At 30.5% G+C, this 25,082-nt stretch overlaps 1 protein-coding gene across 3 annotated transcripts; it reads right to left on the reverse strand.

The window, feature by feature from the left end:
* Nucleotides 1–5,645: 5,645 nt before the first annotated feature.
* Nucleotides 5,646–19,667, reverse strand: LOC146527597 (uncharacterized). 3 transcript variants are annotated; one of them, XM_085205307.1, is made up of 4 exons: nt 19,547–19,667; nt 19,345–19,423; nt 15,808–15,990; nt 5,646–7,810 (listed from the first exon to the last, which is right to left on the reverse strand). In XM_085205307.1, exons 2-4 carry the CDS (start codon nt 19,417–19,419, stop codon nt 7,397–7,399), a joined length of 672 nt encoding a protein of 223 aa, XP_085061433.1. In that variant the 5' UTR covers nt 19,420–19,423; nt 19,547–19,667; the 3' UTR covers nt 5,646–7,396. The 3 variants fall into 3 exon arrangements, with proteins under 3 accessions (XP_085061433.1, XP_085061435.1, XP_085061434.1); XM_085205309.1 differs by having other exon boundaries at nt 19,396–19,423; nt 19,547–19,644; XM_085205308.1 differs by having other exon boundaries at nt 19,396–19,665.
* Between the last annotated feature and the right edge of the window lie 5,415 nt (nt 19,668–25,082).

A 25,082-nucleotide genomic window follows, 5' to 3' on the forward strand; every position in this document is an offset into this window, starting at 1 on the left:
TAACAATGTGAAATATGTACGTTAGCAACAAAATACTGTAAAATTTAATAAAAATCTAAATAAACCAATGTAAGCTCTACAAAAAGTTATTGGAGGTAACTTTTACAAATATTTGAGTTACAGTTCTGAACAGTCACGCCATAAATTTTCGAAATATACTCCATATCCATATGTGTCCATTAGGTAAAGCTTTCTCAAGGAATTCTATAACAATCAGTATATCCTACTGTAAATACAAATATATAATTAATTTATGTAATTTTTTGACATAATCGAGTGTAACATAAATGTAAAATAGTTCGTCTTTGTCGTTTAATTTTTCATATCTCCTTATGAATTGAATATGATAGGGGAACTCTAATCAACGCGGCGTACGGCATACCGCTGTATTTCCCCTGTTACCGTCTATTAAATATCACTTCCCATATGCGGTTACATTCTGTTAGGTATGTGCAAGCTTGATATTTTGTCACATACAATATTAACAAGGTTCGATATTTGCTAGAGTAATTAATTCTCAAAAATGTGAGCTTTCGAGAGTAACAATATTTAGAAATATAGAATTCTAATAAACCATGAAACACGTGTTCAATTAAATACTTTTAAGAATCTAAATTTTAAATTTCATAAAAATCGGTACCAATTTAAAGTTTTTTCCATACAAACTTACAACCCCTATTTCACCCCTTTAGGGTTAAAATTTTTCAAAATCCCTTCTTAGTGGATGTCCAGATTACGAAAGCAAACATCTGTCCAAATTTAACGTTTCTACGCACAGCGGTTACGGCTGTGCGTGCGTCTTACCTCAGTTAGTGAGGACAAGTCCTTTTATATATATAGAAGTGCTTGATTACTTGGATTTCACTCACTATATAATAATAGACATAAACAGTACATAAATATAACGTCCGTTAATATGTTATATATATGTTTTAAAATATCGGCAGTCGTAGCGCAAGGGCTTTTCTTCGCTTTGGTCTCGAGTTAAAGCACAATGTTGTGTTCCGCCACTCAACACACATTGACTCCAGAACTCGGTGGAAAGTGGGGAGCTTAATAGGCTTTCTCTATCTACCCTGCTAAATATGGGATACAGTTTGAAGCTGTAAATTATAATATAAAAGGAATAGGCAAACATGTAAAAATATTATTTATATTGCTAAGGGTATTCTCGTTGAATTATTACGTCAACCGAGGTGTCGCTTCGGACTCGAAGCAAATTGCCTTGACACGTACAATTTTACAATCCCATCCGCAAAATTGTATGTGATTTGTTAACATAAGCGGTTTCATTTCATTTGGAATGAAGCAAACATATATTTGGAGTGAAAAATAAATTGTATGTACGCAAGTTTTGAAATTTCTAAAATAAATTATTATATAATCCTTAAGATGGATTGGAGGGTGGATTGTTCTTTAGAATGTTGGATCAATTTACGCTTTTGTGTTTTCTTCTTTCATTTTCCTGAGCAAAAGTTACATTTTGCTGGTAAATGATATAGCGTGGACGACAGTTCATAATAAATGAGTGTAGTGAGTAAAATGTACTTAGCGTAGCATTTTTAAGCAAAGAATTGTATATCTTGTGACTTCTAATAGTAATTTTACAAATGTTATGAAATACAAGATTATTTTCCACCATACCAAATAAAATTTTCCACCATATTATGTCGATAAAAAAACATAAAAATTTCTAGGAAGTTATTAAAAAATATTTTCAAATCTAGAGATTATCTATTTCTATAATCTTTTTCTTGAAACAATTTTGAATGGAAATGGATTTTATTGCTTTTTACGCTGCTTGACAAAGTAATGGTGTCGTATTAGATGGTGCAGTGGTTTTTTCAAGGGCCCTTATAAGCAAGCATCCAGAAGAATCCTATGGCTGAATCATCCTCCCAGACAGAGATTTTTGATCTTTATTTGGCGCTACCTCTGAAAGGGCCCCACTTTAAATTAGTTAGTGGGCATATAGCTTAACTATATATTAGACTAATAAACCTGGGCTATTATATTTTAGTTTAATAATGCAAATTAGTATGCTAATTTAACTAGAAAAAGTCTGTGTAAAATGCCCGACGAGATAGCAAATCAAAACCAATAAACTTCGGGATATTGAATATACAATATGTATGCACTGAAGCGTCATCATCGAATGTATAAGCTTAATTATTTCTATATATTCTGTTTTAATTAATTTATTGGTGTCAGTTGTTTTCAAACAAAATTTATTCATGCCATCAGTGTACCCGTGTATCAATTTATTATGCATTCACAGATTTAAATATGAAATTCACTTAACTGAATTTGTATATGTAATTTTTTTTGTATTTTTTCTTTCCTGGAAAATAATAACATATCAACATACGAGTATATGTAATATCAACCGTATCGCTCATTTAGGGGGCAAAAATTAAAAGATTTAATATGAATATTAAATATTTAGGTCGAGTGGACGAGTACGACTCGCACTTAACTGGATTTTCTTAAATGTAAGTCTTTAATTATTTTCTTAAAAATTTGGATTATGACGCTTGAATAATTATAACCTAACCAAACTCTCATCAAACTACTTTCTAATAAAAAATAATCATCAAAATCGGCTCACCCAGTCAAAAGTTCTAAGGTAACAAACATATAAAAAAACAAAAATACAGTCAAATTGATAACCTACTTACCTTTACCGAAGTCGGTTAAAAACAGAATAATATGCCACTAAGTTTTGTCTACCTACTCTGAAGCGTTGTACATTTATTATAAACAGACAAAAATATAAACTATTATTCGACCTCATTTTCTCTTTTTCATATAAAATTAAGTCTCTGGCATTATATAGGTATCTATCTATAGGTATCCTTCAATCCTTTCGTACGTGCTGCCGTAGCATAAAACTAGGATTACATTTTAAGTGTACTTTCATGAAAAGAGGATTCATCCAAAAATTATATAAAATTTTTATGCAGCTGTTTGTTTTTTAAAATAATTTTACTTGTTTAAAATACCTATATAATTTAGCTTTTTAGGTTTTGGTAAAATATAATTTTATTTTGACTTCAACATCATAGAGACATGTACTTCTACTAATATAAATGTTTCTACGAATGTAAGCATGGATTTATAGCGAATTTAATTTACTTAGCACAAAAACTTCTAACTAATTAAGTTAAACAAGTAGCTACTAGAGAAAATTGAAAAGTAACATTCTCAAGTGCACTTAAAATGTCTCATTTGAAATTAAAAAGGTATTTTATTACATTTGTAGTAGTTTTCCAACAATTTGTCAGTTTTAAGTAACTTTAGTTAATATATAATTTATTTTAAAAATTTAATATTCATATTTCGAGTGTTTTTTTTTTGTATAAAATAATACATAATTCATATACAGGCTGGAAGCGTTAGCGCTCCTTTTACGAAAACAGCATATAGGGTAAAATATTGTAAACCCATACCTAAAGAAATTAATCAACATACCCTTATTTTTATTTCTTTGATATTTATTATTATATAAAATAGTACTATATTTGTCCGAAAATTGTATTTAAAATAGAGATTGTCTGGTTCCAATAAATAAAATATGGCATTGAGATAACCAAAGAAAAGCACTTCCTTTCCCCACGTAAGCTAAGTGAAATTATACTTTGAGTACACTTTAATATATATATATATATATATATAAATACTTTATATGACTTGCATTAGTCAAATGTAGTACGTTCTTTTCCTTCTAGACGTTCAACTGCATTGGTCGTACAATTGCTAAAATAAGTCGTACTTCCATGCTTACCACATATTATAAACAAACCCACAACTCGAGGTCCTTGTGGCCCAGTGGGAGAGCTTCTAGCTTCAAACACGTTGGTCGTGAGTTCGATACCCATACGGGGGAATCAGTTATTTTCTCTGTTACACAAAGTGCAACATTGAGTTCCGCCAACATGTAATGACTTATATTTGGACGGTAAATGGAGAACGGAGAATCTTAACTGTAAGTTCTCTCTGCCTATCCTGCTATCTATTATATGGGAGATATTTAGTAAAGCTAAATAACCTCTATATTATTAATCATTGAACATGAAGGCAATCTAGTCAAAATTATACAAAATGTCAAGTTTATATTAAAATTAGTATTTTGATTGCTTTACAATTAATTCCTTAACTAAAATTTACGACAACAATTAAACTTGTCTGTCCCTTTACAAAGTTTGAGGTGGGACTCAACTGTAATTTCAATTATATACCACTAAACATAAGGTCGGTACCTAAGGTTGGTACCGACATCGTTGTGTAATTAAAGTTAACACAGAAGGGTTAAATTACAAAACAAGAATATAAAGAGACAAATGACTCCATCGTGGCGCAGGGCCACAAGCGTGCGACTGTAAAATCGACGGTTGTGAGTTCGATTCCTTCTCGGGAAAATTAAATATATGTTTTCATGTCTTTCAATATAATTTTTATGGAAACTTCTCAATATGTTGCCAAGCTTTGTCTGTAACCCTCTTCACATATTTATTACTCTTTTATCGATGCTGGTGAATAACTGGCAGCTTGTTCTGATAAAGGGCATTCTTTATCAGTTGAAGCTTGTCCTCAAAGTGTACAGCGTAGCAGAGCTGATGAGCTCTCTAAAATAAAGGTTTGCTGATATCTGCATACGAGTAGGTATATAACTTTCCACATAAACCAACAGTTAGGCAGTAAGTCAGCTATAAAACGTATATTTCACAAGCGACGATCAAATATGATACCAACAATTAAGATGAAAGCGATAAAAGCCTGTCACTACCAAGAAAAGCAATTACGGTATAGACAAGCTCTCCATAAATTAACAAGACCTTTATACTATCTTGTAAGCTTTCTTTGTAGTTTATATAACTTTATCTTTCGCTTATTTCAAAAAATAAAAATACAGAAAAATAAATAAAAAAAGATAATTGTAAGTTGTCAGAGAAATACTCGTGGTATTTTACATGGATGTATATATATTTTTTTTTTTCGAGTACACTTTTAAATTATTGTCAATTTCTAATTTCGACATTTCAAACGCCCGTGATCACCAAATTTTTTATTCATGTCACGTGTCATTTACGTTATTTTAAAATATGTAAATTAAATGAATTATACACGATATGAATCCTTTGTATTTTAACTTTTTTATGGTATATTTTCAAAATAAATTGTTTAGGTGTACATTAGGACTTTGCAGACAAGAGTTAATGATTGTAAAGAACAAAGTAAATGTTGTTAAATTCAGTCTTCACCTGTAGATTTCATTAATACTGTAAACTTGAAGTATTTAAAATATATATCTTATAAAATTAATTGCATCCAATAAATAGTTTTTACTTCGCATGACAATTCCTGCTGGCTTTTCTCGTTGTGATGATAAAAATACTCTTTGAATAACTAAACTTCAGAGAATTTTAAAAAAAATATCTTTGAAGGATAACGATGTAAGTTTTTGCGTTGTGTTCCGATATTTTTGATTTCAATTAATTAATTAAATTTAAATTATTAAAAATATTATTAACAGCAAAAAAATCAAAGACCTTGTCCCTAATACCTATGAATAATTGTTTAAACATAATTTAATATTGAACGGACGACGAATATAAACCATAATTTGTAACAAGGAAACAACAATGTCGAGTAAAAAGTTTATTTTTATAATTGTACGCTGAGTAATTGAAAACTTAAGCTAAAGTGGCCTATTTCCTTCATGTTTTCCTTCCAATTAGCCATCTGTTTCTTAACAAAACTTCACAATTTGCTCCATGAGTTACATTCTCGTTATAAAAATACTCGTATATTTATTATTTCGTCCTTTATGGTACTCACTGCTCATGAGACGTCATTTTTGCATAATTTATGACAAATTGTATTGCATAAGTGGATTCAGAGATTGAGGAAATATAGGAAAATTCTGAAAAGTTAAAATATATAGGTATTTCATAAAAAAAACATTACCAATTTATATTTATAGTTCATTTTATACAAATTTATTGCACAATCCCACAAACTTACGTATGACATTTTTAATTCGCCGCGTATTCGAAATCTATACTGTATACTACAATTATAAATTTTGGCAAGAAGTGAGAACTAGCAGTACAAATTAAAGAAAAAATTGAAAAATGGTTTTTTTAATATTAGACTTAAAGGCTATTACAAACTTGTAATTGAAGTTTGTTTCACACAAAATGGGTGCATACGCCCGCAAACTTATGTTTATCCATCTTTATAAGTTTACTACCAGATGATCTACAATCCTGAAATTAGTACGTAAGCCTCGGTAGGCAAGTCCTATTCGCACTTGACTTGTTTATTTTTATAATATTTATATGTTTTTCAATAAAAACTGATATTGACATAGTATAGGTAGTAGTTATTAAACATTTATTTAATTTATAAACAATTTTTAATATATCATTCATGTCTAACATATATAAGTGTACAATTGTATGTAAGTACTTATAATTTCAACATTCATCCATTATTCATTTGATAATTCAATCATTAATAATTAATATTCTGAAGACGCTAACTGGCTTATTTTCCAGTGATTCAGCTCGTTAGCGCTAATCAAATATTCTAATATAATTAATGTAAGGTACAAAGGATATTTGAGCCTGTATTATTTTTATACTAAATAACTAAATATTTCATTCTATAAATTTTGCATTTTGCAAAAGTTGCATTGAAATAAAATAATTCACGTATCTTTACTTATCAGCCAGGTCATCTTCATCAATATCTCCAGTTTTATGACACCCCTGGTTCGACATAGGCTTCTTTAAGGATCTAAACCATTAAGATAATAAAAGAGAAATAATATATCGCTTTGTTCTCTTCTGTACCTTTCATTAAATTTAAATATTACTTAACTATCAAATAGGACCTTGATATTAAAATAAAAAAAAATAACTTTTTATTAACTATATATACAAACTATCTAGTAAAAAATATGTTTAAAGCTATTATCATTACATAAGAAAACCTGTTAAAATCTGTGTCTAATATAATACGTCTTTGGTTATTGTCTATAAATAATTAATTAAAATGATTTATTTTATTTATATTTAATAATCTTCACGCTGTATCCCGCACACAGCAGGGCAGAGGGAACTTTGTGTAAAGACACTTCGTTCTCCATTTTCCGCCGAACTCTGGAGGCATTGCATGCTGAGTGGCGGAACTCAACGCCGCGCTTTGCGTCTTCACCAGACAAAGAAATGAAAATATACATTTAAATAAATATTTCATTTCCTCACGTGGGAATCGAATCCACAACCAGTCGATTTTAAGTCACACTTTCAACCTCTGCGCCACGACTGGCCTCTATTTCAATTAATTATTTATATTTTGGTTTAATTTATTTTTCCAACAAAACTCTACTCTACCCTATAGAATATGATCTTTTAAACGACGCATTTCTCCTCCTTCTACAAAATTTTCTCTTAAATTTCCGTCTTGTTGGAAATCCCTTTAATTTTTCACTGTTGTTTAATGTTTCTATGATGTTTGTCCATTTCAGATCTAAGTCCTCTGGAGGCTTATCATTAATTAAAATTATTGGTGTTACAAAGCAAACAGTCTTTTCTTCTGGCTTAGTGTCACCTTTTAAATACACTGACGATATTTCTGACCAATTGCGAGGAATGGTTTCTTCTGGTGTATTTAATTTTGAACTCTCTTTAGAAGAAATTATTGCAATTTCTACGTTATGTGATAGTTCAGATGTTCTCCCGTCATTTTCAGCATTTTCTTGAGCTATTGCGTTCAGTGCTGCTTCTGCATCAGCTGCGGCTCTCTGTAAAAAATTTAAATAAAACGATGTAAAAATAACTATATATAGTCAGACACTGTCCGAGGAGCATTGCTATAAAAGTGGTCCTTGCAGTTCATTCCTAGCATCTCAATTTAGATGCTACATTTAAATAAAGTTGTATTATATAAACTCCAGTGATTTCGAAATATAGAATAGCTCAAAACAGATAGCTATATAATATAAACACGTTTGTATATACCAGCCGTGATTTTCACATATTGGTACGGTTCTCAACCTCAAAGGCATCGTAAAACTGCGCGAAACGAATCCCTTGAGAGTACACTGGTGGATACGAAACTAGCGGATCGAAATGCCATACAAAATTTATTTAGGAAATTTCTTATCTATCCCTTCTTATGTGATGTAGATATAAGGAAATATTGTTCCAAAGATCATTTTATGTGTATAATAAGTTAAAGTATTTTGTCTGAAAAAGGTTTCATTGAGTTCTCAAAAGGCTATGAGGGAATTCTGGTTTAACGAAAAATCACTTCTTTTTTATGAGCCATTATGTCACTATGATATAATTATATTTTCGTCATTGCATTTGAAATATAGAGGCCAGTCGTGGCCTCGATAGGTTATTGGTTCGATTCACACTAGGTACTCAACACACAATGTCTCGTGAATTCAATAAAAAGTGGGGAGTGTTTGTACACGCAGGATACAGCTTGAAGCTAATAAAAAAATATAAAACAATCTATACAGTGATTTTATTTCTATGATACGTCTCTCAAACCAATGTATGCGTTATTAATATTTTCTATCAAAAACTTACTTTATGCTATAAAACATTTTGACAAAGTGGACTTATACAACGAAAGCTCTTATGCTAAAATAAACTTTAGATGCACTCATCTAGTTAAAATAGAGTTAGCAAACAATTGTTTCTAGTTGAAAGCTGACAATATTGGAAACTAAAATACAGATTTTTTTTTAATAAACGACAAATAAAAAAACAACTTCGAAAAAATGTTAAGTTTCTTGAACCTTATTTAAATGAACTGTTTTAATTAAGTTAGTTTCATTCTCGTATTTACTTATTTCCATTAATTAATCAGCTGATGCGCTCGAGGTCTTTTCAGCCTCATATTTTATACATACATAGGTAACATAACGCGCACCGGCGGGAACTCTATATGAGAGCGATATCGACTTAATACTGAATACAAAAGTAGTTCCCACAAGAACACTATCCTTAGATGTTTAAAGGCAAATGAGTTAAATACGTAGCAGGTATCAGGTGCGGCAACCGTCTCCAAGCTTCTTATATACTTAATGCTAAAACCCAAAACAGCTGTATAGCTGTCAAACTGTTTGGGTTTTAACATTTGTATATTAATTTTTAAGCTTAAGTACACGTATGTATGTACATATATTCTTCAACTTAAGATTCAACATTAATTTTAAACGGAGTGTTGTAACACTTTGTATTTTGTACTGATAAGGCTATAAAGCCTTTCAGTAATTTCAATTATAGAAATATTAAACTAGTGTATAGTCGGAAGCAGTTAACGTTTTTTATAAAAATTAAGATAAAAACACATATCGTCTATATATTTCTAAATTAATCGGAAAGAGATTCTACGTAATTATTATACGAGTATATATCCCCCAATATCTACTTCACACGAGTTTCCTTCCAATAAGGACCGTTGCCTACAAGCAACTGCTCCTGATTGACATATTTCCATTGCTTTTACAGTCTTTTTCACCTACATCTACCTCTTCTCTATCTTTTACACGAGTTTGCTAACAGTGAAAATATTTCATTTTAAAATAAATTGAAATTCATTCCATTTTTTACCATATATTTCTCCTGAAGGTGATTTTTCACAGTCAAATGTGAAAAATTATATTTAAGTATGATATTACCTGAGCATTAGTTGGAATGATGTAATAATGTTGTTTCTATAGAAACCAAACTATGGTGAAAATAAATACGAAAATTTCTAAAGCTTATTGCATATAAGGTGAGAATAAAGATGTTGTTTCATAAACAATAATTATATTACAGTATATATTTTTTGAAAAAGGAAAACCGTATCAAAAATTGTTAAGCAACATCAACGTTTTAACGTTCAGTCGTAAACCTTAATAACGCCCTCTGGTCTCGGTGCTCGATCTAATTGAAAACGTTCAACGCCCAGCTTCCAGATACTTCAAACAAGAATCGAGAAATGACTTTAGAATTAAGCAAGGGATATATTTACGTAAATCTTTAATAACATTTAAATGATTAATATATAACTTTTAAATGAAGCTACTTTTAGTGTATCATATTCATATTAATATATCTTTAACAAAGCGTCAGATTGTCGATTCCCACTCGAGAAAATTAAATATTCAATATTTTAGTCTCTTTGCTCTGGTTTTGAGGCAAAACGCGGCGTTGTGCTCCGCCATTCAACACGCAATACCTCCGGAATTTGGCGGAAAATAGGAAACGTAATGTCTTAACACTAGGTTCCCTCTGCCTAACCTGCTGCGGGATATAACGTGACAATAAAAAATATACGTTTACAATATTACTATTGAGAACAATTGATTTATTTTTCAATTCCATCAATGAACATACTACGTCATGTTTCACGTAAACAACGGTGCATAATTCGAATTCTAATGAACACATCCCCCATTCTCCTTCAGATCTCGCCTTAATTATTTGATCAGCGGACTGGAGAGACGCCAAGAAGTCAAACTACTATTTGTTCCCAACAAACTGTTGATATAAGGCTAGCTCATTTAGTCCTATACTGTGGAATAGTTTTCATCGATTTCCTTAGCTAAAATCAATGAATAATAAACATGTTGGCTTTGTAAACGTAGTGTAGATGTGTGTAGTACATACCAGGGAAATTTAAGATATTTTAAGAAAGATGTTAAGATCGATGGTTGAGTGTGAGTTTAATTTAATTAAAAAATATATAATAATTTGTTTTTATTTCAAGTTATATTCGTATTTATACAAAGGTTTAGTAAAAAAATAGAAGGCAAAAATGCAAGCTAGATTGGCATATCGTTAGGTTAAATAATGATAAAACAATAAAAGGGAAAAATTAATAGCAATTGTAACAAATTTTAAGAATCTTATACCAAAATTGTATTAAAAAGATAGCCGTTCCAATATAGCGTCAATTTGTACATTTGATGGATTACTTAAAAACATATATAATTTCAAAGAGTATACAAGTATTCTTATTTCATTTAAAGATATAATATTTAATTTAAATGAAAATTATATTTTTAATTAACACTGCTCTTCTAAGCAGACATTTAAAAATGAAGATTCATTTTCACATTAACGTTCTAGCTAGAGCAAAGGAGATTAAAAATCCTAGCAATTTCGAGCTAAGAGTTAGTCAGTTGCAGTGACGTGAAACTGGTCGATGGGTAGATTTTAGTTGCTAACTTTATAGAGTTCAATAACAAGCTTTTAGTATAGTTAGTTGCTGGTTTAATTTTATTGATTAATTTTATATGGCTGTTATATTCAAGAACTAAATCGTGAAATAATTTTCCAAATTTGTATATTTTTTAGCTACATTTGGCACAATGACCATAATTTTAAAAAATTTAAATGAATGATTCGATGGCAAGTGGAGAGCGGAGTGTTTCTCTCCGCCGACCCTGCTACATGCGGGATACAGCGTGAAGCTAATATATAATATATTTCCTATATTCAAGATTCATCACTTGTTTATGTATCGACATACCAAAACATTCAACATTATCAAGCTTTTTAACATAAACTTTAGGATGATTCACTTTCAAGTTATTTATAAAGAGAAAAAATGAACTAACGTATTAAATATAATATTTGAGACGCCACCTGTTGAAAATTACCAGCCTTTTAGCGTAACCTTCGTTTATAAAGTAAAATTGTAAACAATAAGGGAAAATAAACAAGCTACTAATATTTATTTTCATAATAATCAAACCTACGTGCTTTGTCATATATTACATATTACATTTCCCCATCCCCATTCTTCAAACGGGGAACGGAGTGTCTTAACTCCAGGTTCCCTCTGCCTATCCTGCTGTGTAAAAAAAACCTTTTTTCATTTTACATCAGGTTGAAGGGTTCGATTCATACTCGAGGAAATGAAATATTTAATATTATCATTTCATAGCCCAGAAATCAGAATTCAGGGGAAAATGAAAAGCAGAGTGACTTAACACTAGGCTCCCTATGTCTCCTGCTGTGATACAGCGTGATGTTAAAAAGATATTACATCACCCACTCTCATCACTTTCATCAATTTCTCTATTTAAATAATATATATTTTTATACATGATTAAAAATGAAATACTAATTAATAAAGTTGTTTTCGCCTACAAGATTTAAGACTAAATCAAATCTACATTCTAAATTTCACCGAAATGTAGAGATACACCTACATATCGAATACATATTTCCATACGAATATTCGCTAACCAAATTGAGATACACGATCGCGGCTTTACATCATAAATATGTATATATGTAAGACTAATGATAAATTACTACATATATTTGAAATATATGTATGGAAAATACAATATAGTATGTACGTTTTTTTTTTTTTCAGCTTCACACTATATTTCCATAGCGAGGTAGGCAGAGGGAACCTGAGTACTTAGTGTTAAGATTTAAATTAATACTTCATTCCTAATGTAGGCTTGTGAACGAATGTACACAAAATAAAGCAATAAAGAATTCTGGTGTGCCTCATAATGTTAATTGATTTTAATGTATACGTATATTTAGCACTAGCGGCCCGCTCGCGGTTTCACTCGCTTGAACTATGTTATTATTAATTTCTGTCTCCATGACTACGTCCTAGTGTCTATGCAAAATTTGGGACTCCTAGCATTTGTAGTAACGAAGTTTCATACAAACTTTCAACCCCAAAAACAACCCCTTAGAAGTTGAATATTTTTAGTTTTTAAATTCCCGTCTTAGCGAACACCTACGTCCTATAAGTAACTCCTATGCAAAATTTGAGATTCCTAGCACTTGTAGTTTCTGAGATTTCGTGATGAGTGAGTGACCTTTCGATTTTATATATATAGATTTATCAACGCTATGAGGAATAAGTGACCACTGTGGTGCTGTGGCACAATGTCTGACTGGAAACGTGATGGTCGTGGGTGCTGTTTTGGACGAAGTGCGGTGCAGAGTATTCTGTTAATCACATTAAGATACTCTGCTCCCCACCTCCCACCAAATTAGGGGGCATTGCCTGTTGAGTGGCAGAACTCAAGAATCATTATCAGAATCATTTCCTCGAGTGGGGATTAAACCCACAACCTACCGCGCTTACAGTCACCCTGTTACAGTGTCCTTGCACCACGACTGGCCTCAAATAAAGTACATCTTATAATAATAATTAAGTATTATATAATATACTCATTCATACTTTAATAAACTTATATTCATCATTAATAAACTCATTGTTATAAATAGTATTATTATATATATTAGTATATTATAATGGTATGTATTTTTTCAAATATATATGTATTATGTTTATGTATTAGAATTTAATATGACATGTAAGTTTATTTACACCACCCACTCTATTTTATCACAGATTTCTTAACCCAAAGGTTGTCTGGTAGAAATCGCTGATTAGCGATAAGGCCGCCTTTTGTGTGTCAATTGTTTTATACTCTTCTTTTTCTTTCGTTCGTTATTTTAGTTTTCGTTTTTATACTCTTTTTTTTCTTCTTAATGTATAATTGTGCACAATAAAGTGTAAATAAATAAATAAATAAATAAACTTTTAAATACGAACAGACATATGAACTTTATCATTCCCTCGTCTCGTTCCACCCGTAAATCTAATAACCATCACGTTAATATACGTACGTTGCGATTTTGACATTTAACGTAAATTTTAATTTATACTTTGTAAACATACGTCGCGTCGGCAGGGCGCTAATGGACATAACACTAGTTTAACGTAATGTGTTCTTCTTGTCATTGAGAAGTGGTTATATTAGAAGTTTGAATTATAAGCAAAAGTAATTATTTTTATTTCGTTTACCATTTTGTATATCTTTCTAGTTTATAATTTTTTGTGGTTTTAAAATATATATATATATTTATAATAAAAAATTGCCTCATATTGTATTCTGTATATAGCAGGCTATGTAGAGAGAAGTTAGTGTGTAGATACTCCGTTCCACTACTTTCCACTCAATTTACGAGATATTGTGAGTAGTGGCGGAACTCTACGCGCGCGCGTTTTAGTTTTTTACCAGAGCGAGAAAATGAAATACAAACACTAATGCGCTACGAAATCCTCAGAAGAAAATATATTTTAAACAATAATGCTCTTCACGATTAATTAATAGCATGTGATTTTAATTATTATGCTTTGTAAAATATTGACATTGCTATGTAAAATTGTAAAAAAAGAAACTTGAAAAGTACGCGATATCATATAAGTATAAACTATTAAAATAATAAATAAATATTTTAATGTAACTTTCTATAAATACATCGAAAATAAATATTAAGCTAAATGTATACAAAATTAATAATAAAATTGAACCGCAAGCTATTCTATTCAAGTCTATGTTCCAAGGATTGTTTACACATACGAGTACGAACAGACGGTCTATGAATCAGTCCGCGATATTTACATTTCTTTGTAATCATTAAACCAACTTTGAAGTTGGGTTTTTATTCATTGATTCGGCAGTTCGGCATTTACATTCGGCTTACGATTTCGTCGAAATTAGAAACCTTCCGCAAAATCGTTATCTAAAGCTTAATAGCTCATCTTTTTTGTATACCTAAATAGAATTTGTTTAATATTGGATCACAAATTATTTGAGGCCCATCGTGGCACAGGAGCAAAAACGTGCGCCTTGAAACGCTATGGGTTGTGGGTTCAATTCCCACTCGAGGAAATTAAATACTTAATATGTTTATCTCCTCGCTCTGGGAATGAGGCAAAGCGCGGTGTTGAGTACACTCAACAAGCAATGACTTCCAAATTCAGCGGAATATTAGGAACAGAAATTTCTCAATAGAAACGGAGTGTCTTAACACTAGGTTCCGGAGGTTCCCTTTGCCTACCCGGAATACATCGTCAAACTAAAGAAATTATTAAAATAACAATGTGTTAATTCTTTTTTTTTATCTAATTTAAAACATTTATAACACCTTACCAAAGCGGAAATTGTAATATGTTAAATATATAATTAAAACCATAAATATGTGAAAAAATCCTAATTTCCCAAGTCGACATCATACATTCCATTATATAAACGTGTTAAAGGTTATTATTATATGAAAAAAGTTCCCCGTAGTTTCAGCGTAAAGAAATATTTTATATCAAACTTATCTTCTGGCGCTAAGGGGATATTGTTAAGAAGAACCCTTCCAGCTCAGTGCCCACAATCCAATTTCCCCAACATTACGATATTGAAAATTATCCAACTATAACAATCAATTGTTATAAAATTGTACGTGAGTTCATCAAATTATTCGCATTGTTATATCTTTAACGCGCTACGAATGCGCATTGTTACGTATTGTATTGTTACGAAGAACGCAGTGTCTTACCACTATTTTCCTTCTGCCTATTCTACTGTGTGCGGGATACAGCGTGAAGCTGATATTAAGTAAGGGCAATATCATTTTTATAATTAAATCTTTTCTTATGTATACTTTTAAAATCATATATATATGTATTAAATATCCCACTTTTTATAATAAACCTTAAATACGCTAATAAAGTCGCCAAGCTTATCCTTATACAACGTATCCTCGCTTTCATCTTTTAATCTACTAGATGAAATTTAATATAAAAATCTGTGTGTCTATTATTCATTTTTAATAATATTTTCAGACCAAAACATATGTTTAATCGTATTGTAAATAACGCTTTTCGTTTATTTAAATTTATTTGTTTTTTAAAGGCGTTTTAAAAATTATAAAAACCAGTATAATATATTTTGTATATTCCAAACACGATATTTACCCTCTTTTTATCCCTCGATGCAGTGTAGAGCACCCACCCAACATACACGAACATGATAAGGGCGGGTACGACCAGACTTGCCACTACCGGTATCCGGCGAACCCACGCATGGTAAAATGCTACAATTAGCAGGCTTATTCCAACCAAAATCGCGATATATCGACCTGTCCGCTGTCTTTCTTCCTGGAAATAGAGGAATTAGGTTTTTTATTAAGAACCTTTTTCTGAAATAACAAACTTTGATTAGGAGCAGATTTTTGTAAGTTACATAAAATATATGTTAGAACCATGCGCGCAGGAATTAAGGGGGCTGGGTGGTCAGTGCCCAGAAATCTTCTTAAACGAAAATTACCTGGAGAAATTGTACCCTTATGTGAGGGTATTTTTACACAGATGTGTTCGAAGCTAAAATCAAGGCTTCCCCCTGGAAAATATCTCTAAGTACGTCTTTGGTTAGAGCTGTTTACAAATGTTCATTTAAAACAAAATCAAAACGCTATTAGTATAAGCATATAAAAGGATTTTGAAGTTTCAAAGCTTATCTAGTTACATAGATTTAATCCAACTTTGGTAGTACAAAACATGCTTCGTCTGTTAATGGGTTTCATACAAATCATACACTGTCTAATAGCGTCAAATTATATAATTACGTTACACAATTCTCATTCTAAAGCGTTTATCCTAGAGACTATTTTGGTATAAGTTATTTTGGGAGTAGGTGACGGTATGATTATATTAGTGTGATAAGATTAGGAAGGATCCCTGGGCACCTGTCGGTATTCTCGCCTCAACCGCATCAGCCAGTCAATCATCACTGTTAATTGAATCATAGTGTATATTCGGGTACAACTTCGTAGTTGTATCTTGTTTATTTTACTGAATTTCAATATATAAACTATGTGTCTTAAAATAGAAATAGATTAAAAACTTAAATACTAACTTTAGGTGTTTACTTAGTATTTAAATTTATTTTTTTATTCATGTATTTAAACTATGGTATTTCTTAACAAAGAAAATAATTATTTTAAATTACACTAGTGTTGGAATCCCTATGATTTTAATTTTAATAAAAATCTTTTGATTTTTCATGAATAATAATAATAAAATACTAAATGTAATTTTAAAAATTACATAAACAAATGAATTTCACATTGAATGTATTTAAGAAATTATAATCAATCACAGATTATGTTAAATTTTTATAGTAATAAAAAATTCTCTAAGAAAACTGAATACTTTAAATTGACATAACTTTTTATTTATGAACCTATTATATCAAAATAAAAACTATATGTTTACGAAAGCTTGTCAGAATCCAATAGTGAAAACCGCATCTAAATCGGTTCGGTTCGGTTTCGGTTCTGAGATTAGCGATAACAAACGGACAAACAGACAGATAATCAACGCAATGATAAAGGCTTAATATGACAGACATTTTCGGCCCTAATACATCACAAATAAACGGAAATTAAGAATTGTTAATTACACTTCTAATGATAATTACAGAATCATGTTAAAGCGATTGAACGGATTTAGATAAAATTTGACAAACAGCTTAACCTGATTTACAACGGTAAATGATAGAGCTTAACCCTTAAATACTTTAACTTTTTAAATAGATTTATTCATAAAGTTTTATATAAAAAAAGAAAAAAATGAGGCCGATTCTCACTTGCTGAGAGAGAGAGAGAGAGTTTCTACGGAGTGTCTTTGCTTCTTTCTTCTACTTTGCTATGTGCGAGATAAAACGTAAAACTAAAAAAATAAATACAGTTATTAAAAAAAGTATTATATAGTATAGTAAAGACTCCACTCCGTTTACCGCTTTCCATAGGAACTCGAAGCATCTAAAGTGGAAGATCTCAACCCAGTGCTTTGTCTACAGCGGGAATGTCACTTTTTTTTATCGTAGGCATAAGAAACATAAACCTAGTGCTGAGACACTACATTTTCTAATAAGACACTTCCGTTCCCCAATTTTCGCCGAATTCTTGAAGCATTGCGTGTAATCTATTTTTTAGTGTTAAGTATTTAATGTTTCAAAAATACTATCTAAAATCTAATATTAGTAAATGATAAAAATCTCCCATATCTTTTTCTAGCCACAGGGCGATATGAATTGCGAAAATTTAAAAATGTACGTATGTTTACTTTTCATAATGTAGCGTAATTTAGTAGTTAGCTGTTACGAAAAGTTTAATTTACGTGCTTTTGATAATTGAAGGGAATAAGAATCGTTTTAAAACATTTTTCGTTTTACACTTGCTAGGTATATAACAAGAATAAACACTAATTGTTCTAAATTATAATATGTTATAAGTGCTTTTAATTTTTTATATAATAAATTATTTAATTCTGCAAATGTAAAATTAGGTACCTACTTATTATAATATCATAGTTAGCAATACTTATATTTGAACGACTGTCCGAGAGATATTCACTCGAATCTTAACCTCAGAGGGCCTTTAAACCCTTCTCAAGTTGATTTTCTGAAAATTATTAAGCACACAGAAGATCAAACTCGAACATTTATTGTTAACCATATTTAAACACTAAAGTGAAGTGACCTCTTAATATTAATTGTATTTTTTTATTATTTGTTAATATAAATATAATGTTAGTTTTCTTTTTTGTTTTTTAATTTATATTCTAGCATTATAATTCTATCTGTAGAAGGATTGTATCACTAAGAGCAATAATAACTGTATATTGCGTTTGCTCCGCCTTCTTCAGGAGTTGAGGTTTTTCTCCTAGAGTTAAAAGTAGAGTTACTTTTAATTGTATATTTTTTGTAAGCTTTCGTAGTGTTACTATATATAAGGAGGTACCTACTATATTATGGTATTTCCTGATTCTATAAGAATTTCCATATATTCTATTTAAGTCATCTTCATTACTAAGTAATTTTGTTTGAGTATGAAATTTCTTTTATTAATATTATTACGTCTCATAAATTAAATATTCTTTATGTTAGCATCAGCTTAACCAATTTAATCCAAATTTTCTCCTTAATTTTTTAATATTTTATCCATGGATATAAATAAAATAAATAGACAGATATTTTTATTTAATTTAAAACTTCATTCACTGAATTGGAAAAATCGGTGATAGTAAATATTTTTATTTTATTATTAATGTTTAAAGACTTATTACTTTTACGAGAGTAAATAAATAAATCTTGCACGAAAACGTGTATATTTTGTGCAAATTTTATTTTTATAAAACTATTTATATATTTATTTTTGAGCAGTACGCATAAAAAAATTATTTGGTATCTATAAATTTATGCACAAAGAACATTAATTTTGTTAGTAAATTAGTAATTCGCAACATTTAACGGACACACGTAACAACATGGCTACTTCAATTAGTATCGGAAAATTGTTTGTTAACAGAAGATAAACATTTCTGTCTTAGATAATGTCTTTCCATTAGGTACAAGGTAATTAAAATAAACTAAACTACAAATCTATATATTTAACAAAAATAAATTTAATATTTATTTATTAGAAACACTCGTGACTTTATTAAAATTACCTTTACAGATGTAGAAGGCGCTGTATGAAGCAAGTTGACTGAGCTCCTTACCTCGTTGTTCAATTTTAAATTCATTGCGCTGTCAAATGAAAAATCCTTTTAAGATTGGCTAACAAACTAACACTACCAAGATAATAACACACAAATTATAATTTACATATAATACGTATTTCTATTATCTAATTTATATAGACAAACACACCTATCACTATTATCACTGAATAAAAAAATATATAAAAATACGTGTTTGAATCACGCTGCCTTGCGTGTGCGCGTACACCGGGCACCGGCGTTGCAGGCCGAACTAACGAGACTGCAAAATTTTAACGCCGTATTTACATTGGCCGTTAAAAACACGTAAAACTCACTGAACAGTGTATCACTCACAGCTAAGCTTCCCCGATTTCCTTGAAGAAACAATACTGTAATTAATCATTTAGAACGTATATATCGACGTCTGAGACTTGCCAGAGCAGTTCTTTATTTACTGCCAGAGTTAACCAACCAACCTATAAACAATTTTCGCTAACCATCAAAATTTACGACATATGAAAACGAAATCAAAAATTGCAAGTTCGACGTCGGGCGTTGAGTGATGCTTTGCGGTTTACGGATTTGAACGTTATTGGTGTTTTTCTATATTCGTTTTAAACACAAACAAACGTAGCGAGTTAACAATAACTCGTATCGACGTCTGTTTTACAACTTCTTTAAAAAAACCAGACGAGAATATCGATAAATGTCTATAGAACAAATCAATATAAATGTAGGTAACTATATTTCTCTAGCAATATGGTGTATCAAGAATTATTTACTTTCCAAGTAAAATAACTTCAGGATCTAGTTTCTTAAAGTTTCGAGTTGCAAGCACGTGCAAAATAAAAGTTGTTTTAAAGTAAAACTGCAACAGTTTTAATTTTGATCCTAAGTAATTCTTGTGTTAACTTGTTAGGTTAGGTTATTTAGAGATTTAGAGTTTTGATATTTACTTTATTTTATTTAGTATGCAATTTAATATTAAAAAATAACTATTCCTTTAATACCACTGGCCACTGACATTCTCCTCATCAAAATGACATAAAATGGTAAGCCCCCTCTAAGGGCACTGGAACAATACCCATACAGGGTAAATTATAAATAACAAGTAAAAAATGCTACTAACATATGTTAAGCTAATATGTACTGACACAAAAAAATGTAATAGACAAAAGTTTGAAATTAAGTTTATTATCATACGCATAAACCCTTCAAGACTTTTCAATCACCACCACCACCAAAAAGAACTTAACAATAATTTTCTTACCTCAAAAAAACTAGCCAGGTGACAAAGCCTGAAGTTGTTATTTATTTAAAAGCCAGAGAGTTAATTATATAGTAAATATTTATTCAAATTAAAAATATTCGTCCAAATAGGATTTAAAAGGAACCTAGGCGAAATGGGACAAGATCTGGACGTAGAAACGATAATTGTGGGTTAGATTCGAAATAATTAATTGTTTTCATTTCGATTTTCCATTGGTAAAAGAAAATTCCTCGTTGAGTACCACCACTGTCTCCAAATTTGACCGGAGAGTGAGTAACGAAACGAACACTGAAGTATTCGATTCCAATATCATTATCTTAATCTAACTCGTAGCAACTTCGCCTTAATCTCTTCAAATGTACCATGTTCCAAATAATGTTAAACGTTTAAAATTTAATTCTTAGAAATTTTCAAAGCTTACGCACAATTAAATCGTAATATAGCGTGCCGACATTTACATGTACTTATTCCGTAATTATATTTCTCTCTGTCATCAAAGTCAATGGCTTGTAAATAAGCCGTCCCATTAAGCAGAGCTTTCGAAACTTTTCCATTATATTATTTGCGTATTGTTTTAGGCTTAAGCAATATAATTCAAATTATTTCAGTTTTACAGGCTTATATTATTTGAATGAATGGAGGCCTTCGTGGCACGTGGTTTTGGGTTCGATCCCCACCTAAGGGAATGAAGATTTTTTTGAGAACTTAATGCTGGCCAAGTTTTCTAAAAAATCGGTGGAACGTGGGGAACGGAGTGTGTTAACACTAGGTTCTCTTTGCCTACCTACTTTGTGTTAGATACAGGGCGAAGCTTTTTATCATATGTAATTTGAACATTTGGAGCAGTAGTGAAAATTTTGTGATTATAAATATTATAATAGATGGACATTTGTAAACAGGTAGTTTCTACTCATACATGTAAAATACAATATTTATTATCAGTTTGCATCGCCGTTTGCAGCCTTGTTATAAATTTCGTATATATAATTTGCTTATAATAAAAAATAATAAATAATAATAATAAAAAATATAAATAAATGCAAACTAATATATTATTTAAAGGTGCGAACATCTTAAAAAATATATATAAAAATATCGAATAGGCCATTAATTGCTGTAAAAAATATTTTCATTTACCGTTCTGGGCGTTATATTAAAGTATCGGCAGATTTCCGCCGGAAAGCATACTTATCGTTAAAACTTGCTCATTTGTTTAAGAGCTCTCATAAATTTTACGATTTATTACGTTCCGCTTCATGTTAAGATACATAATACATATGTACATCCCACACAGAACTTTAGGATTGTTTAAAGTGTTGACATTATCTTTTACAAATTATGGAACATTTTATTTAACCCTGCTACTAAAAGGTCTATTTATTCTATAATAACAATAAAATTAAAATATAATAAAATAAAAAAAAATTCTAAAAATAAGTATAATATACAAATCGTACCTATAAGTTATTTAAAATAGTTTAAGTTGTAATAATAATTTAATCTTTAGGATAATTAAAGAGACGTGCAAATATTGTTTTTACTTTGACTACTGTCTATATAAATTTTAAAAAATCTTTCATTTAACAACAATAATAACTTAATTTTACCTATATAAATAACATATATTCTTCCATTCTTACATGATATTCAAAATGGATTCCCAGAAAAAAAGGAGCACCCCAGAATAACTAGCAAAAAAAAGGTATCCTGAAAATAATAAAAAAAGAACTATTACACAAAAAAGGTCAAAGACACAGTCAGTCATCCTCCCTTTTTTCCCTTCCGGGTAAACATTACGATCTAAACTAAAAACTAAATCCTTCTACCATTTCCATACAACAAGTCAAGACACTCACTTTCAAAGTAAGCATCTCTACTAAAATGTCAACGCAGTAATAAGATGCACAAAGCAACAACTATACTGCGCTATATTAATAACTAGCGGGCGCGCGCAGCTTCGCTTGCGTATTTAGGGGTGAATTCTAATATACCATGAAACATGTGTTCAATTAAAAACTTTTAATAGTCTGAATTTCAAATTTTATAAAAATTGGTCCCGATTTAAAAAAAAATCTATACATACTTTCAACCCCTTATTTGCACCCTCGAACTCCGTAACGATACGTGACGTCCATGCAAAATTTGAGACTCCTAGCATTTGTAGTAACGAAGTTTCATACAAACTTTCAACCCCAAAAACAACCCCTTAGAAGTCGAATATTGCAAATTCCTGTCTTAGCGAGCACCCATGTCCTATAAATAACTCCTATGCAAAATTTGAGATTTCTAGCACATGTAGTTTCTGAGATTTCGTGATGAGTGAGTGACCTTTCGATTTTATATATATAGATAGACTAGCGGACGCGCGCAGCTTCACCTGCTTATTTTCACCCTTAGGAGTGAATTCTAATAAACCATGAAACACATATCATTGAAATATTTTTAAGAGTCTCAATTTCAAATTTTATAAAAATCGGTGGCGATTTAAACATTTTTCCATACAAACTTTCAACCCCATATTGGCACCCTTGGGGTAAATTCTAAAAAACCGTGAAATACGTGTTCAATTAAATTATTTTAAGAGTCTGAATTTACAATTTTATTAAAATCGGTGGCGCTTAAATTTTTTATCCATACAAACTTTCAACCCTTATTTCACCCCTTTAGAGTTAATATTTTTCAAAATCCCTTCTTAGTGGAAGTCCAGATTACGAAAGCAAACATCTATCCAAATTTCACCTTCATACGATCAGCGGTTACGGCTGTGCGCGCGTCTTACCTCACTCAGTGAGGACAAGTCCTTTTATATATATATATAGAAGAAGATTAATCATTATTCATAGTAAAAGACTACTGTGAGTGATAGTCAAAAGTGGGTTAGCCACGCACTAAGTATGTCATTGAACTGTGGCATTATGCCCGTTGCAGTTGCCAACCAAGTGACACCATAACTCTCGTCTGGTGAAGATTGCTGCCAAATGGACATACTAACTTTAGATATCGACTAGCTTTACTTTTATTTTTTTTTTCAGTTTCAACACCTCACAGTTTTATCATTTAGAGGGATGCCAACTACTAGTATTTTAATAAATTTAATCTGCGATACTTATACTGATTCTAATATTGTTTTGTCTAAATTCTGCTTAAACTTTTTAAATAATAAAATCTTGAATTTTCATAATCAAATCCGCTCCTACACTGTAGGTAACTCTTCCTACGCTGTAGCTCCACACAGCAGGCAAGGCAGAGGGAACCTAGTGTTAAGACACTCAATGTTAGGGGCATAATGAGTACGTGTCCGTGGGGCATGTTCAAATCAGTCGTGTTCAAATCTAATCAACTAGGGCTTCTAATATTCCCTCTAACATTAAAAACATAAACTAGAATACATTATGTATTACATATGTATTTTTTCAGTTTAATTTATCCCATATGTAGTTGGCTTGGTAGAGGGAACCTAGTGTTAATAAACTCTGCTCCCTACTTTCCACCGAATTCTGGAGACATTGCGTGCGAACAAATGAAAGTATTAAATATTTTATTTCCTGAAGTGGGAATCGAACCCACAACCTATGGTGTTTACAATTACACGCTTGTATCCTTGCACCACGACTACATATTAGTATTAGATATGTCAATAATACTTATTTTAAGTCTTCAGAGCATTGGGTGATTTGTCATCCATGTGTACTTTGGGCATATCCACCGAGTCTAAATATTGATAACGTAAATATAGAAAAAATCCAATTTACTACTGCCCTTGGGTACCCCATACTGTCCTTACCCCGGGGGCACAATCGAGTTTTCAAAAGGGTTTCATAATAGTAAAATTAATTATTCGACCAGTTTTTTTGATAATTTTTATTTATGCCAAATAGTAACAATAAAGTTATGAAATATATTGATTAATAAACATATTTCTTTATTTTTTATATTGCTTCTTTACCCTAGCGTCCTTTTTATAGCTTTACCTTGCTTGTTTAATACAACTCTTATAAACGTAACTTCAACTTTCACCTTTACTTAAGAGTACAAGAAATAATGAAATAATAATAATATATAGTAGAGCTATTTTCGTTTCTCGTTCATTACAAATATTAGATAACTAAATAATATTTAAATCTTAGATTATCTTTTATTTTCATGTAGTTTTGAATTTAAATTATATTTTACGTCGTCGACGTCTTTCTGACGACTGTCATTTAATCTGACTATAAAATCAAATAAGTAAAATTAAAAAAATAGAAAGTAATGTTTTTTCGCATTTGCGCACCAAGCTGTTTTCCTTTCATTAAAATATTTTTTAACCGCCAGTTGGACGCTACACTATGTAATTTGAGCGCTATATTTTTAATTTATTTTATAAATATTACTCTATTAAAAATAGTAAAAATATTTCTAGTATTAGATAATAATTAATAATTATTTTACCATT

This window comes from Heliconius melpomene, chromosome 20 (assembly GCF_056956725.1).
Source record: "Heliconius melpomene rosina isolate 202511_hmr_F chromosome 20, ASM5695672v1, whole genome shotgun sequence".
Classification (NCBI taxonomy): Eukaryota; Metazoa; Arthropoda; class Insecta; order Lepidoptera; family Nymphalidae; genus Heliconius; species Heliconius melpomene.

Coding starts and splice junctions, on each gene's coding strand:
- LOC146527597 (XM_085205307.1), bottom strand. CDS start 19,419: ATGAATTTAAAATTGAACAACGAGGTAAGGAGCTCAGTCAACTTGCTT. Junction 15,991..19,344: donor CGCCTTCTACATCTGTAAAG/GTAATTTTAATA, acceptor CTCTATTTCCAG/GAAGAAAGACAGCGGACAGG. Junction 7,811..15,807: donor CATCGAGGGATAAAAAGAGG/GTAAATATCGTG, acceptor AATTTTTTACAG/AGAGCCGCAGCTGATGCAGA.